This window comes from Mustela nivalis, assembly GCF_964662115.1.
Source record: "Mustela nivalis genome assembly, chromosome: X".
Lineage (NCBI taxonomy): Eukaryota > Metazoa > Chordata > Mammalia > Carnivora > Mustelidae > Mustela > Mustela nivalis.
The window spans coordinates 125,691,156-125,707,210 of record NC_139040.1 but is presented as its reverse complement, the minus strand read 5'-3'; the positions used below and the strand labels follow the sequence as shown (position 1 = coordinate 125,707,210).

Sequence of the window (16,055 nt, the reverse complement as noted above, 5' to 3'; positions counted from 1 at the left end):
TTCGGAGACACTGTTCAGGAGCAGCTCGAAAGTGCCCCGGATACCTTGCTCTAAAACTATGGCTCGGCGCAGGCATTCTGCTGGAGGAGTCACTGTACTTAACTGCGTGAGTTGTCATGAAATTAGACCTGTTCCATGATCTTGGCAGACAATGAAGGTTTGTAATATTTTGTGTTTAATGGAAGAACGCATATGGGGACTGTTGGGAAAGGCAGATTAACCTACTCTTTGACCCAGGCCAAGCAACTTAACTTTTCAGGGTCAGCAAGAGCAGGAAGACACTGTTAAAGCCATGATCGCTGAAACCAGGTGACCCATTACTCTGCCCCCAGGGTCTGAGCCTCTCTCTGAGCCTCTGTGTCGGCCTGTCGCTCAAGTTCTGTATGTTCCCTGAATAACATATATAAGACTCATAACATTTACCATGTTTCCTCTTTTTAGATCTTCTTATTATGTGGTAATTGTCACCTCTTCTCAAAAGCATGCATGAAAATCACACGCACACCAGTGGGTCTCAAGTGGGAGCGATTTTGTCCTCTAGGGGGCATGTGGCAATGTCTGGAGACATTTCTGGTTGTCACAGCTTGGGGGGAGGAGTGCCACTGGCATCTAATGACTAGAACCCGGGGAGGCCACTCACCATCTCACAGTGTGCAGGGCAGCTCCTACCACAAAAAATCATCCTGCCCCAAATGCTCACTTTGCTGAGGCTAAGAAACCCCAAGAAAGACATAAAGACACAGCACTGAACTCAACAGGTATCTTAAAATTGGGATTTTGTCTATACCTGTCCAATTAAAGAGCTACTTGGCCATGCAATTCAACAACGTGGACGGTCACAGTAAGTCAACGAAGGTACAATATTTGATTGTTGGTTTATTATGGTGACAGACCAGGGAGGAGGAAGGGCAACTCGGCTCATCTATCTCAATCGTCTAAATGAGTCAGATGAGCTGTGCGAAATCAGGGCGCTTGGAGAGAGCACTCCACTCTGTCACCAGCCACACCTGTGCCACCTTGAACCCCACCACTGAGGCTTGGGTTTCCAAGGAACACAAAATAGAAAACCTGTCTAACCCACTAGTTGGATTCAACACAGCTTCACAAGTTGTATAAGACGATAATAAGGAGGTATTTATTATGACCTGCCATTTCTCTGAAAGTGTTGCCAGGCAATCACGGATCCATGCACACCGTCCGTGCCCATCATACTCCAGCATCTCGATAGCCCGTCCAAATGAAGACTGGCTGGTTCGCTGTCCTAAGTATCTCTCGAACACGCTAACTGCTCTCCACCTCCGGCCCAGCCGCCGTCACACGCAGGGCGTTCTCTCGTCTCTCCCTGGCCCCACCGCCAGGATGCACTCTGCCTCCTGCTCACCCTCAACGCCATCCTGGGCTCCGCGCAGATGGAATGCAAATCTGACCAAGTCACCAGAAGGCGGGAAGGACAGCACCCAGCGGGAAGGGCGGAGTCACACCATAAACCAAATGTGGGAAAACGGCGGGAGGAAAGGTTGGGAGGACCGCATTAGCTGCTAGGGACGTTTTTGTTCTGATGATGAAAACAAGAAGACCGTGGTGCTATACGTTGGAAAACTGTCACATTATGCAAATGGAGAATGCTCGTGTCTACTGAAGACCATTATGACCATGTAAAAACATGAGCAAGTGTTGTGGCAACTCTTGGCATTTTCACTATTCAATCGTCCCTTTAGAAAACAGACCAAATGGCAGGCGCACAATAGGCACTTCACAAATGTTTGTTGAGTGAACAAAATGTGAGCCACTGATTTCTTACGGGAAGTCTCGTCTTGGGCAAATGAAAAAGCTCCGGAGGAAGAACATTAAATACTTGCCCCCTGGATTACATCTCAGGGTAGGCAGGAGGTACTAAGATACGGTAATACACAGCGGGGCAGAACCACGTGGCGCCAAGGAAGTGGATTCTTTGTGCTAAAAGGCAAAATGAGCTTTTGGAATTACTTAAACCAGGATGGGGGAAGCAGACGAAGAGAGCAGTGTTAGAAGAGATGTTAAGCCTTAGAGGGTTGATATGAAAAGCAATGGGTCACACTTAATAAAGAACATTCTTTTGACTTGTGACTGATACAGAGCTGCTGAATGCTGCTGCTTTATCACTCTTAAGTATGCATGAGAAACTTCTAGAGGACCCCGGGTGATTTCTTCCAACCTGAAAGCCAACAAATTCCCTCTGGAATCTTCTTTTTTATAGCCCTAAATCAGAAAATAGGCATGTGGTGATCTGTGCTTGAATAAAAGGCTAGTCCATCAGCGAATCTTCAGAGCACAAGAGGAGATGGCAGCATTAGCTTGACTCTAAGTTTATGCTTTTAGCAGGATGAGACAGCTGAATGAAAATAATTTTTAAATTGTTTGGGGATGCATCTGCCTAACTGAGGCAATAACCATTTGTAGAATGGATAGATTTTTTTTTTTTTTTAAAGTAAGGAAGCAGTTCTCACCTTTCCTCCTCCACCTTGGAAATGGCATAGAGACCTCAGATTGCAAATCAAAGGGCATCAGCACACAGTTCAAAATCTGGAAAAGGTGGTGGGGTAAAATGTCGACTGGGTGTAATGAGCACAGACTCCAGAACCTTCAGTGCGAGGAAACCTCTGCCAAAACTGGGTTACCCTTAATATCACTTTAAAAGGAAAATCACTGAGCCACGAGTGTCTACAAAAACGAGCATTAGTAACTTACCAGTGTTTCAGTTGTCATTTCAAGGCAAGTTAATGGCAAAACTAGAGAAAGCCATCATAAGATTCCTAGAATGTTTACCGGTAGGGACCCTGATAATTTTCTAATTCAGGTCCTCTTTTTTTTTTTTTCCTCCCAACGCATCGGCATGAAAGTGTAGGGCTTCCAGATTAGCCCAGTGGCCCCCAGCTGATCCAGGACCCACCCTGGCAACAAGAACCAGGACCTCTGTATTTACAACTCCTGTCCACTCTCCACTCCTTTCTTTAAATAAAATATATATTTTCTTAGTTGTGTGTTTTTTTTGTTTTTTTTTTTTTTTGTTTTTTTTTTAATGTGGAGAGGGCATTTTGGAGGACAGGAATTCCAGACAGATAACTGTCAGACTAATTATAAATACTGATGATTCTTAACTTTGTGCCTGCTTCTCTCCAATTTTAAAGTAGCATGTATAATTTCAGCAGTGAACGTCAGGTCAAAGACAACTCCGTAAAGTAGGAGATGGCAGGACGACTGCAATGGACCATCTCAAAACACCACATCTTACAACTGGAAAATAGATGTCCAAACACGAACACTGCGGTGAGCTAAGGCTGCTGCCTGCCGGCTCCCTGCAGGCGGCATTCAGAGTCTTCAGGAGTAGTACTCATTCCTCAAAAACATCTTTTCTCTCTCTCTCTCAAAAATAAACTCAATCTGGAATCTGGATTTGCCGGTCCGTCATTCACCTTGAAACCTTGACTCCTACTTTAAAAGAGGAAAAGCCCTTGAGCTTTGAGTCTGTGGTGTCCTGCCGACCCCCGAGCAGAGTCCAGGCAGTGCCTGGCACTCAGTAAGCCCAAAGCCCCCGGTAAATATCTAAGGAGTATTTGAGTCAACAGGCAGGAGAGAAGCCACTGGCAGAAGACCCCCTGGCATCACCTTGTGTTAATCGGATAATGTGCGACATTCTGTCCCGCCACGAAGTCTGAGGGAGATGCACACCCTCTTTTCCAGAAGCAAACCGGCTGCACCCCAAAGTGCCCTGCAGCATTTTCTCCGGAGAATCCACTAGCCCCACGCTCAGATCGCGGAGCAGCCCTGCCTCGCCGCCAGTTCTATTCTCCTTCTTGCCGCATATCTGACCTAAGGTTGAGCGGGCAAACCTGGGCCCCAGGAGCCCCGTTTCTCAGCCCTGGCCAGCGAGGCGGCGGCAGGACTCAGCCTCTGGCCGTGAACGCCGTGTCCACCGCGCGGGGCAAAGGAACGCGGGCTTCAGGGCTGGGGGCTCCCTTTCTAGGGTGCAGCCGAGTTTCTAAGCAGGTGACGCTCGGGGGTGACGCCCAGGACGCCTTCCACCACCCTAACCCCCGACCGAGGACCTCCGGGGAGACACTGGTCCCGTCAACCCCAAGCTGTCCCCTCCCAGGCCGGCCAAGTGGCGCCCCCTGTCGCCCGTGTGCGCGCCGGGACACTCACCGCGTAGTGCAGCTGCGGTTTCTGGCGGTGTACCGGGTCCCCCATGTCGCCACTGAGAAGGAGTGACAGGCCCCTGAGCACAGCCTGGGGTCGCGGCGCCTCTCCGAGGTCCCCCTATTTCACCGCCATCCCGGGCCAGCCCCCGGACGCGAGCCCCGTTCCCCGCGCCCCCAGCGCGCCGCAACGCCCGCAGGCACCAGCGTCCCGCCGAGAGGCTGACAGGGACCGGGAGGAGGTGGCGGCCGCGGCGTAGAGGAAGGAGAGGGAGGTGGAGGAGGAGGAGGGCGAGGAGGAGGAGAGGAGGGGGAGGAGGTGGGGGAGGAGGAGAGGGGAGCGGCCGAGTCCGATGGGATGGGCGGGTGCTTAATTCCTTCCGCTCCTGGCGGGCTCCTGGCGCGGCAGCCACCGCAGCCGCCAGCTGCTGGGGGCTGCAGCGACGGCGCGCGCCCACGACAGGTGTCAGGGCGGCCGGCGCTCCTACCTCCTGCCCCGCCACCCCTGCCAGGCCCGTGGGAGCCGCGCTGCCGGCGCCGGGGCTGCTGAAGCCCTCAACACCAGCGAGAGGGCGAGCTTGGGTTTCCAAGAAAGAGCGACTTTCGCTAACTTTGAAAGGGGTGTGGGCCTGTCGCTGGAAGGCGATTCGGAACCCGCTGCGGCGAGGGCGGAGTTTTGGTGTTCGGAAAGCCCTCCTTTGCGAGAGTCTCGACGGCGGGAACCCCGGAGAGGGCAGGCCTGAGAGGGGCCAAGTAATGCAGCTCGGGGGAGCTGAAGAAGGCCTGAGGAAGGCCCGGCCGGCTGCCGGCCTGACCGCGCCACTTTGGGTAAACTGAGTCCCAGAGAGCTTGCGGGACCTGGGCCTGTCTGAGGAACCCCGCGGGAAGCGGGAGTTGCGTAAGAACCTGCCGGGACGCAGCGGCTGGTGTGGGTCCCGGGCTGCACCGGAGTTGGGGGCTGGGGTCGCTGCTTTCTGTGCCTTAGTTCTGAGGTGCACATCAGAAAAGGGCACAGCAAGAATCTGGAAACAGAAGAAACGTATACTCCTTGCAAATGCTGCCAGATGAACCAAATAATTTTTAGAACACACTGGAGGTTCACACCACTGAAAACTGGCCTCCGCTGTACAATCCCTTGTGGAAGGGTGCACTTGGTAACACCCCAGAGGTCCCTCCCTCGGCCTGGCATTCTGTGATTTACCTGAGGTTCCCCACAAGCTAAGTCCAGACAAAGGCAGGGTCTGGGGCCAGTGTGGAGACTCCAGACCCAGTGAAATCCATCCGTCAAAGCCCAAGACCGGTAGCTACCCAGGGAAAGGCGGGTTTCTGGGTGGCCTGTCTCCATTCTTCAGGGTACCCACGGCGCTGGACTTGGCCAGGAGCACTTCCTGCGCTCTGTGTGGGTGCACCAGGTGGGAATAAGGGAAATAAGATGTGTCCCCCGTGTCTGAACCCTTACAATTCAGTTGGATGAACCACCCAACTAATAATATTTTGAAAACAATGGCATCATAATTGTAAATATGGACATTGTAAAAACAACAACAACCAGGAATGTGAAGCCAGGGGCACAGGTATCCTGAGGAATAGATAATCCCATGACCATTCATCTTTCTGGAAAGCTCTAAGATTACATTTGCTAAAGCTGATTACAACCTTGCCCTCTGATCCAGGAATTCCACTCCCAGACGCATAGAGAAATGGGTGCCAATGGCTTCCTCACCTACGAGGATATTTAAAATCCTCAGGTAGATTTGCTAAAATGAAAACAATCAAGATGCCCATCAACAGCTCCTCAATGGACCAATGGTGGTCTGTTCATATAATGGGATATTACTCAGCAATGAACAGAAGAGAATACTGACACACACAATGACATGGATTATTCTCACAAATGTTGAAAGAAGTCATACACAAAATAGGACACAGTGTATGATTCTATTTACTTATTCCGGAATTGAAATTCAAACGTTGAACTGAAATAGGCAGCTGTGACCAACTTATGGTTACAGAAGCCACAACAGGGATAAATAAACAAGGAAATAAATATAAACAAATGAATATCTATTACCAAGATAGGGAGTTGGTACTGACTGGGAAGGGGGCACAAGGGAACCTTTCGGGGTGCTGGAGAAGTTCTGTATCTTCATCGGTCAGACACCTTACCCAAGGACACCCACATGGAAAATCTCACTGAGCACTCCAGTTCAGATTCCTGTAATTTACACCCTTTGCTATGTGTATTTTATACTGTAGTAACATAAAAATAAGCTTTAAACCAGTGCCCTGTCCCAAACAGGAACTTATGACCAGCGTGTTGCCGCCTGTCTTGAAAGAAAGTCCACGTCACCATTCACCGCAGTCCCACCGCAGTCCCCCCGCAGTCCCCCCGCAATCCACGCTGCACAGATCTCCTTCCGCTCTGCTGCCTGGGAGACCAGAGCTCGCCTGCTCACCTTGGAGGCCCTCCCTGCTTCCTCACACCTCCAGGCAGAGCTGGAAAAATGATATGCTCAAGTCCCCTCTTCACTTCGGCTCTGCTCTGCTGCGGAAAGCAGCCTTAGAGCTCTGGCAGCGAAGACCCGTGGGATAAGGCAGAGAACTAGCATCGGCTTCGCCACGCGGCATCTTTCAGAGAATGAAGCCGGGACCCGTTTAGGGACCTTCGCTTCACCGTGGTCCATTTAGAAAGCTGAACTCTCCAGCTTTAAGATTTCTCTCTCTGTCATACTGGCCACTGAACCTCCAAAGCTAAAAATCCTTTGCCCTACAGAAACGGGTTCATTATTAATATACATAAACAATACAAGGTATGTCCCTGGATTTAAAAACCTGAACCGTGGGGTGCCTGGGTGGCTCAATCAGTTACGCCTCTGCCTTCAGCTCAGATCATGATCCTGGGGTTCTGGGATCGATTGAGCCCTGCCTGCATGGGGCTCCCTGCTCAGTGTGGAGTCTGCTTCTCTCTTTCTCTCTGCACCTCCCCCAACTTGTGCATGCTCTCTTTCAAATAAGTAAATAAATTTTTTAAAAAACACCTTAACAACAGTGCTTTGATCATTACCCCTGAGTAAGGCACCCCCATGTTAAATTGGCTCACCTCACACTGCTGGGGTGCCACCTTTGAAAAATGTGTTGTCACGAAACAGCATTATCGTAAGCCAGAAAAACTCCATCATTCCCGAACTGCGTGCTTACATTCTAGGAATGACTTCTGCCTGCTGGCATATTTCTTGCTAAATTGTCATTGCTAAGTCAGAGTTAAATTCTTAAGTGCAACAGGGCTGCTTTTCCGTGTTTGAAAGGTCTGGGGAGATAAGACAAAACATTTGAGAAAGGAAAGGATCGATTCATGCTGCAAGACACGAAATTCACCTCAGAGAGAATGCCACACCTTTTCAGTTCTCAGTCTGCTCGTTCAAGACTCAAGACGGGACCTAGAAGATTGTGCCAAACTTGAAAAGTCCTATTAAGTCTTAAACAATTTGAATTCCACACATTATTTCTATTTGAATATAGTTCAAGGCATAGTTTAAACACCGCTCCAATCAAAAAGTCTTATTTGCACACCTCTGCTCCTAAGCATCCTCTCCATGGTGTTTATTTATTCACTCGGTCACTCATTCAGTAAATATTTTTAAGGGCATACAATTTGCCGGTATTGTCCTAGGTCATTTAGACTACATTTTAACATGGCAGGTGGTTTCAAAATTCCGATCTTTGTCTGTTGGGTGACCATGGGAGATGACCCCAAGCACACGAACCCTCCCCTAGGGGAGGCTGAAGTTCATGCCGCTTGCTCATTATGTTAAGAGACGGTGTGGCTAATGTTCTCTTTTGGTTAGTCACCTTTTCAAAAAAATAATACATTGCTCTGATGTTTATCATTTCCCCCAGAGAGGACTCAGAAATCATCTCTAGGAGTTCCTCTACCAGCATCACTTTTAAGATAAACATGTGTCATCCTCACAGTGGAATTTCCTTGTCTTCCTGCCCCTTGAACATTCCAGCATTTTCGGGACTAAGGGCGGTCCTCGCCACCACAGCACACTGAAATTAAAACCCCTGTTGGCCTTCACTCTGCCTGCCTATAAGCTGAGTCGACATTTTCCACACTTGGTGCCAGCCCAGGGGTGATGAGTTTTTCAGGAAAACTTTACCCAAGCCCATGGAAGCAAATTCAGCTTCAGAGTTTAGGAGGAGCTCAGGGCCATCTGGGCACTAAAACCTATGCAGGCTGGCAGGAGAAGGCCCCGCTTGGAGGCCCTGCCCTGTCGCAGAGTAGCTCTGAGACCCTCTTGGGTGGGGGGACCCCTTCCCTAAAACCCAGTGCCCATACTCTTCCATCCTACTGTTTTGTCAATCCACCTGCTAGAGTACCTTCCAAATTTTGAATTTAAAAAATTGATAACATACAATGTGTAGCTTAATGAATTTTTGCAAAACATATGCCCATGATCACCATCACTGAAGTCAACAGAGAGAATACCGCTGGTGTCTCAGAGAGTCCCAAGTCCCTCGGCTATATTGTAACGCCCTCTCCCGGTGGCAGACACTGCCCTATATTTTATGGACTTGACTTCTCTGCTTCCCTTTTATAGCAGGGCTTCTCGATCCTAGCACTGTTGACATTTGGGAACCAATAATCTTCCACTCCCCCACCAGCTTTATTGAGATATAATTAACATATAACATTATTTAAGTTTAAATATTTATTTAAATAATTACCAGAATAAGATGAGTTCATACTTCTATCACTTCACATAGTTACCATATCTTGTGTGTGTAGTGAGAACATTTAAGACCTATTCTCTTAGAAACTTTCAAATATACAACATACAATTGTTAATTACAGTCACCGCACCACACACTGGATCCCTAGAACTTCTTCATCTTATAACTGGAAGGAAATTTGTACGATTGAACCATCATCTCCTCATTTCCTCCACCCAGGCAACCACCACTGTACTCTCTGTTTCTATGAATTTGCTTGTCTTTTTTTTAGATTCCACATATAAGTGAGATCACCAATATTTGTCTTTCTCTGACTTATTTCACTTAGCATAATGGCCTCGAGGTCCGTCCATGTTGTTGCCAGTGGTAGGAGTTCCCTTTGCTGTGGCTGAAATATGTGTACATACACACACACACACACACACACACACGAGAGGGAGAGAGAAAGAGAGACAGAGAAAGAGACAGGGAGAGATGGGGGTCAGGGAGAGCTGTTACACTTTCCTTATCCATTTAGCTACAGACATATACTTAGGCTGTGTTCATATCTTGGCTATTGTAAATAATACTACAATAAACATGGGAGGGCAGGTATCTCTTTGAGATCCTAACTCCAGTCCTTTTGGACATACATCCAGAAGTGGGATTGCTGGATCATACAGTAGCTAACGAACCTCCATCCATTTTCCACAGGGGCTGCAGCAATCTCCATTCCTGCCAACAGTGTGCTAGGGTCCCCTTTCTCCCCATCCTCGCCAACACTTGCTATCATGTGTCTTTTTGATAAAAGCCACGCTGACAGGTGACATGATATCTTTGTGTGGTTTTGATTTGTGTTTCCCTGATGATGAGTGATGCTGACCACTTGTTCATGTGTCTCTTGGCCATCTGTCTGTCTTCCCTGCAAAAATGTCTATTCCAGTCCTTTGCCTGTTTTTACACTGGACTGCTTGGGTTTGTTTTGGTTTTGGTTTTGTTCTTGAGTTATTTCGCTGTTAACCCTTCATCAGATACATGGTTTGCAGATATTTTCTCCCATTCCTTCTACCTTTTCATTTTGTTGATTGCTTCTTTTGCTGGGCAGAAGCTTTTTACTTTGATGTTATCCCACATGTTTATTTTTGCTTTTGTTTCTTGTAGCTTTGGTATCATACTGACAGTTCTTGACTGTGGAGGCTGTCTTCTACCCACTAGACGCCAGCCTTATCTCCCTCCACCAACTGTGACAACCACAACTGTCCCCAGATATTGACTAATACTCCCTGGGGTGGGGAGCAAGATCACCCCTGTTTTGACTTTATACTTTATTATATATTATACTTTATACTTTATTACATGTGCTTCTTTCACTCAGTATTGTTTTAAGGCTCTTCCATGGCGTAGGTAGACATAGTTGGTTCATACCCACTGCTGTCCAGGATCTCACTGTGTGTGTTTACCACTGTTCATCTTTCCAAGTGTGATGGACATTTGTGTCCTTGCCAGTCTGGGACTACTGAAAGCCATACTGCTTGTATATCCTTCCACAAACCTCCTTGGGCACAAGCACATGCATTTGTGTAGGGTGCAGATCTAGAAACGGACTTGCTAGGTCATAGGTATGCATGTCTTTAACTTTATTGGACAGTGCCCAATAATTTTCTGAACTCATTGTACCAATTCGAATCTTTATTTACACTACAGTATAAATAGACTGAACATAGTTTATATAAAGACTGAACATAGTTTAGAGTTGTCTCTCTTCTAGGTTTTCTCATGGGGCTACAAAGATACAATTCAGGAAATCAAACTCTAGGACCAGGAAGGAGAGATGGGGAAGAAGCTTAAGGTCCTCTTCATCCCAAATCACATGTATCCCGTAAGTGAAGACTTGACTAGCCCTGCTCACATCATGCCATTGCTGACTCTGTCCACACATACAGTTAAAGCGATGGATACGTCAGCTATGCCTTTGGGGAAAGACATTTTATTTTGCAGGTCAGTATACTGGGAGCGGGGAGGGACGGCACAGTATCTCAGCAACCCAACTGGAAACACAAGTGCCACTTATGGAATTACCATTTTGTTCCACGGCCACAATTTCTCCCCTTCTTCTTAACTCTAACATGGATGTGTAGTTGGGAGGGACCCAAGGAAGAATAAAGGATCCTATTCCTTGCTCCAGGTAAGCTAGAGAGAGACAACCCCCAGCCTGAAGACACACCCTGTCCGAAGAACAGCAAATGAGGAATTCCTGGGGGTGCTGGGAATGGTGCCTGGAGCTGTGATGACAAAGGACAGAGAAGAAAGAGAAGAGTGGCCTGGCAACCCCTCCTCCTACTGCGTTCAGCCTTGATCCCTCCTACAAAGAATATCAAGAAGTTATACGTCGTGATGAGCACTGGGTATTATATGCAACTCATGAATCATTGAACATTACATCAAAAACTAATGATGCACTGCATGTAGTGGCCAATTGAATTTAAATTTTAAAAATTAAAAAAAAAAGTGATATATCAGCCAGAACTGACAACGTGATGATTTGTGAATGCAGGGGGGAAAGCCAAGGGAGGGACGGTGAGGATCAAGTGATCATGAAAACAGGTTCAGCTTGGTATGACTGGTTTGTCCTTTTCCTGCCATTTTGATATTCTCCCTGAAGAACTGCTGCATTCGATATCAGGGAGCCAGGGAAAGGGCCCTTCAAAAGTATCCACAGAGAGACGTTTCTAAAATAAAATTTCTATTCAAGCGTCAGTAGGCAAAAAGAGGAGGCTGCAATCCCTCTGGTTATGGGTTCCCCCCAAAAAGAGTGTGAGATTAAGGAAATTGCTTTTCATTATATCCGTCATCTAATGTTAGTCTATTGCCTTTGCTCGACCTATTAGGACGCCCTCTCCCCACGTGGTGCCGCAGCACGGAAAGCCCGCAGGACGCTCCTGGCTGCCCTAGGGCTGCAGGTGTGGGGGCTACTATTTGGAGCGATAACAATCCCACTAATTATTGAGCTCACACGTCACTGGTCCTTTGTTCAACTGGATGCTTTGCGAATAGCAAATCTGGATCCTTGGAATCACAGTATGAGGAAAGTATGATTATCCCCCATTTTATTCATGAGGGTGATTAACTTGCTCTGCACATCTGGTAAATGGCGAAGTCGAGATGTAAATGAAAGATGGGTCCATATCTCCTTGCGGACCATTCCGATACATTTCCATGTAGAGACTCTCGTTGATAAGTCAGACTCATCTATGAGATTACTATGGGGGCTTCTTGCAAAACGGGGTTGGACACCACCAGTGTCCCAGCCATATCTCTGAGGCCAGTAGTTCTTTTTCCCCACAAAGGGACACTTGGCAATGCCTGGAGAGATTTTTGGTTGTCACAAAATGTGTATGTGGGTGGGGGTTGCCACTTGTGGCCAGTGGGGAGAAGCCTGGGCTGTTGCCAACCGTCCTACAATGTGTAGAATGTCCTCCCCCCAAACAAAGAACTATCTTGCCCAAAATGTCAAGAGTGCCAAGGTTGTTAAACCTTCCACAGACCTAAGAAACCCATCCTTTAATAATTTCTACTTAGTAGCGCATCCCACACCAACAACAACTTTTCTCTCAGTGGAGTGGGTAACATTTCACCCAAGAAAACAAGGAGAAATATCCCGAGAGCAGAAGAGTAGGGCTGAGCAACGGGACTTACCCACAAGCGGCTCTCCAGGCAACATGGCACGTTGAAAGGCTAGCAGGTCGAGTAAAAACTGGCTATTTGTGTGACCCAAACAGACAGCTATAGAGTCCTTTGGAGCACTTGACGAGTCACGCAATGAAACCACTGTTGAAACCTCAAAAACGCCTCATTTCAGAGGCTCCGCAATATTAGGAATGATGGCACCTGGCATAACTCTCGTCCCTAGAACTTTCAAAGCAATTTCACATGGAACGGTGTCTGTCCCCCTCCTTAACCTATTTTGTGATTATGATTTTCATTTTTCATAGGGAGCGGGACATATAAGGCAAATATTAAGAATATGTTGCCAGAAGTGTAATAAAATGAGGAGACAGAATGCCCTTCGCTTGCCAAGTCGCCTAAACCTGTTTGTAGCCCATTAATCCACCAAACAGGGAGGATAGGCCAGAGAGTTCCTGATCTCCACGAAATGCTTGAATCAGAAAGATTGAGCACCAACAATTCAACAGGGCCTTTACCACCTTACTGCGCGGTCAGAGCCAACCAAAGAAAGCTGTTCCAAGCTTAATTTCTTGATTTGTTTTCTTTGGGACCATGCTTTATAAAAGTGGCTCTCAACTAGGGGCAAGGCAATTTTGTCCCTCAGGGCATATTTGGCGACTTCCAGAGATTTTGGGGGGGAGGGTCAAAAGAGGGGGTGGGGACATGATTGCTACTACTATTTATTGGATAGATGCCAGGGATGCTGCCAGACATCCCTCAACAAACAAGATGCACACCCCCCCACACACACACACACCGACTCCCGCCCCGCAAACACACAGATGCACAGCCAAGAATGTCCTGGCCCTCAGTACCAGTAGGGCCAAAGTTGAAATCCTACATTATAGATAAAGTTGTTCCAGCCAAAATAATTTTAATACAGCAGAATCTAAGCATTGGACTAAGGCTTTTTCATTATTTCAATTTTAGCTGCCATCCTTGTTCACGTTCATAAACACAGCATATAGGGACAGATATGACCTGGAGAGATGATAAGATTTCTTCTCCCTTTCAGCAGAACACAGGACAAGAGGAAAAGACATTAGAAATAAATGGCTAATCAGTGTTTCTGAGAGTATGGTCTTTAGGACTACATACATTAAAATCACTTGGCAGGGGATATTAAAAAAAAAATTGTGAGGACCTCCCCAAAACACAATGACTCAGAAACTCTTGAAGCACCACCTCGGGATGGACATTTTTAGCAAGATCATTTGACTCTTATCACGTACAACAACACAGTTGGAAAGCCACTGATGCCAGGGTAGTAAAACACAGAAACCAATGCCCAGAAAGGGCAAATGACTTGTTCAAGGTCATGCAGCTAGCATAAGACAACATCAGAACCCATCCGGCCCTCTGGATTGAATGTTAGAGGAATGTAGAAAACATTCCTAACTCCATGACTAACAAGCCAGAATCAGATCCATTTGTAGTTATTAACGAGTAAATGAACATAACATTTGGCCCAGTTCACCACAACCTAGAGCCTGCTAAGTGACTTGCTACATTTTTCCTGTGGTTTTGTCAAGTTTTCTCCCCACTGTCTTTGTGACTAACGGTAAAAAGAATGCTACACATGACTTCTTTCAAAGCTCTTAGGATAACTGATCTCCATTAAACTTTAATTTTTCAAAACCATGGAATTCCTTTTTCTCACATGAACATGTCAAAAAATGACAAATGTGTATAAATCACACAAATTATTAGTCCTTTTAGATTTTCCAACGGGAAAATCCCTTCAGAGTCTACTGAAAAACCTTCCCACCTAGAAACAATTCCGTTTCCCATCTTAGCTAAATAAAGTTGCCAGCCACTATTCTCCTATGGTTGATGGGAGAGTTTGAGATTTGGAACAAAGGAAAGTTGGTTTGTACATCATAACAGACTATGTAACAACTTCAAGGCTCTCAGTCTGCATTTCTGTAACTCCCATTTTTACAGTGGAATGATCAAAAGAACAATGAAAATTCAGTCTGTGAGAGCTAAAGAAGGCCATGGAGACAATGATGAATGATTTGAAGGGACACCATGTGTAAGAAAGGAAAGCCTTGTCAGTTTTCTCCAGAAAGCTGGACAAGACTCAAGAGGGGAAATTAGGAAGACTTGGATTTTGGCTCAACATAAGAAAAAACTTTCTACATTTAACCTGGCAATTCCACTCCCAGGTATATAACAAAAAGGAATTAAAACATATGTCTGCACAAAAACTTGTGCATTTGTGTTCATGGTGCCATTATTTATAATAGCCTAAAATGGAAACCATTCAAATGCCCATCAACTGAATGATGGATAAACAAAATGTGGTCTATCCACATTCCATACAATGGAAGATTATTTGACCATAAAAAGGGATGAAATACTGTTATATGATAAACCATGGATGAACCTTAAAAACATGATGCTAAGTGAAAGAAGCCAGTCACTAAAGACCACATAGATCACATGATTCCATTTATCAGAAATATCCCCAGAATAGACAAATCCACAAAGACCAAAAGCAGGTCCGTGGTTGTCTAGGGCCGGGGAGGTGAGAGGATGGGGAGTTGAAGAGATGAGAGCCCGAATTCGGTACAGGGTTTCTTTGCAGGGTGAGGAAAATGGTCAAAAACTGATTGTGCAGATGGTTGCACGACTCTTGAGTGTACTGAGGTCCAGCTGGAGGAAACGTGAATCTGATCTCCATAAAGCTACTGGAAAGAAAGAAAGGGGCACCTGGGTGGCACAGTCAGTTAAGTATCTGACTCTTGATTTCGGCTCAGATCATGATGTTGGCGTCGTGACACCAAGCCCTGCATCAGGCCCCATGCTCAGCGGGGAGTCTGCTGGGGACTCGCTTTGTCCCCCTCCCCCCCCCTCCCCATCTTGCATGTGTATGTGTGCACACTCTCAGGTAAATAAATATATTTTTTTTAATTTTTATTTTTTATAAACATATATTTTTATCCCCAGGGGTACAGGTCTGTGGATCACCAGGTTTACACACTTCACAGCACTCACCAAAGCACATACCCTCCCCAATGTCCATAATCCCACCCTCTTCTCCCAAACCCCCTCCCCCCAGCAACCCTCAGTTTGTTTTGTGAGATTAAGAGTCACTTATGGTTTGTCTCCCTCCCAATCCCATCTTGTTAAATAAATATTTTTAATAAAAAGAAGGAAAGGAGGGAGGGAAGGAGGAGGTCTTCATAATAAATGGAGTGCTGCCAGAGAAGACAGGCAGCTATCCCAGGATGAGGTGGTTTCTTCTCCGGGACAACATTTAATAAGCCGAGCCCGGAGAGCCTCAGCTGGAGAGCTGCGCTACGTGAGAAGTTTCACTGTTGCACCTGCGACATTTCATCCCTTTCCTGTTTCCCTGACTACGACACGAGTGGCTCCAGGCTAAAGATGGGTTTCTATTAGTTTTTTCAGTCCACTCTCTCATCCAGCCTTTCAACA

At 46.7% G+C, this 16,055-nt stretch overlaps 1 protein-coding gene across 4 annotated transcripts in view; it reads right to left on the bottom strand.

Moving 5' to 3' along the window:
• Positions 1–16,055, bottom strand: part of ARHGAP6 (Rho GTPase activating protein 6) — a 475,091-nt gene that overhangs the window by 245,711 nt on the left and 213,325 nt on the right. Inside the window, exon 1 of one of the 4 annotated variants that reach the window (XM_082717097.1) lies at positions 4,183–4,867. The exons of 2 other annotated variants lie outside the window; for them this stretch is intronic. In XM_082717097.1, coding sequence (XP_082573223.1) covers positions 4,183–4,227 — 45 coding nt within the window. In that variant the 5' untranslated portion in view covers positions 4,228–4,867. Of the gene's footprint in view, positions 1–4,182; positions 4,868–16,055 lie in introns of those variants that run through there. One more of the 4 variants, XM_082717093.1, reaches the window with a different exon arrangement.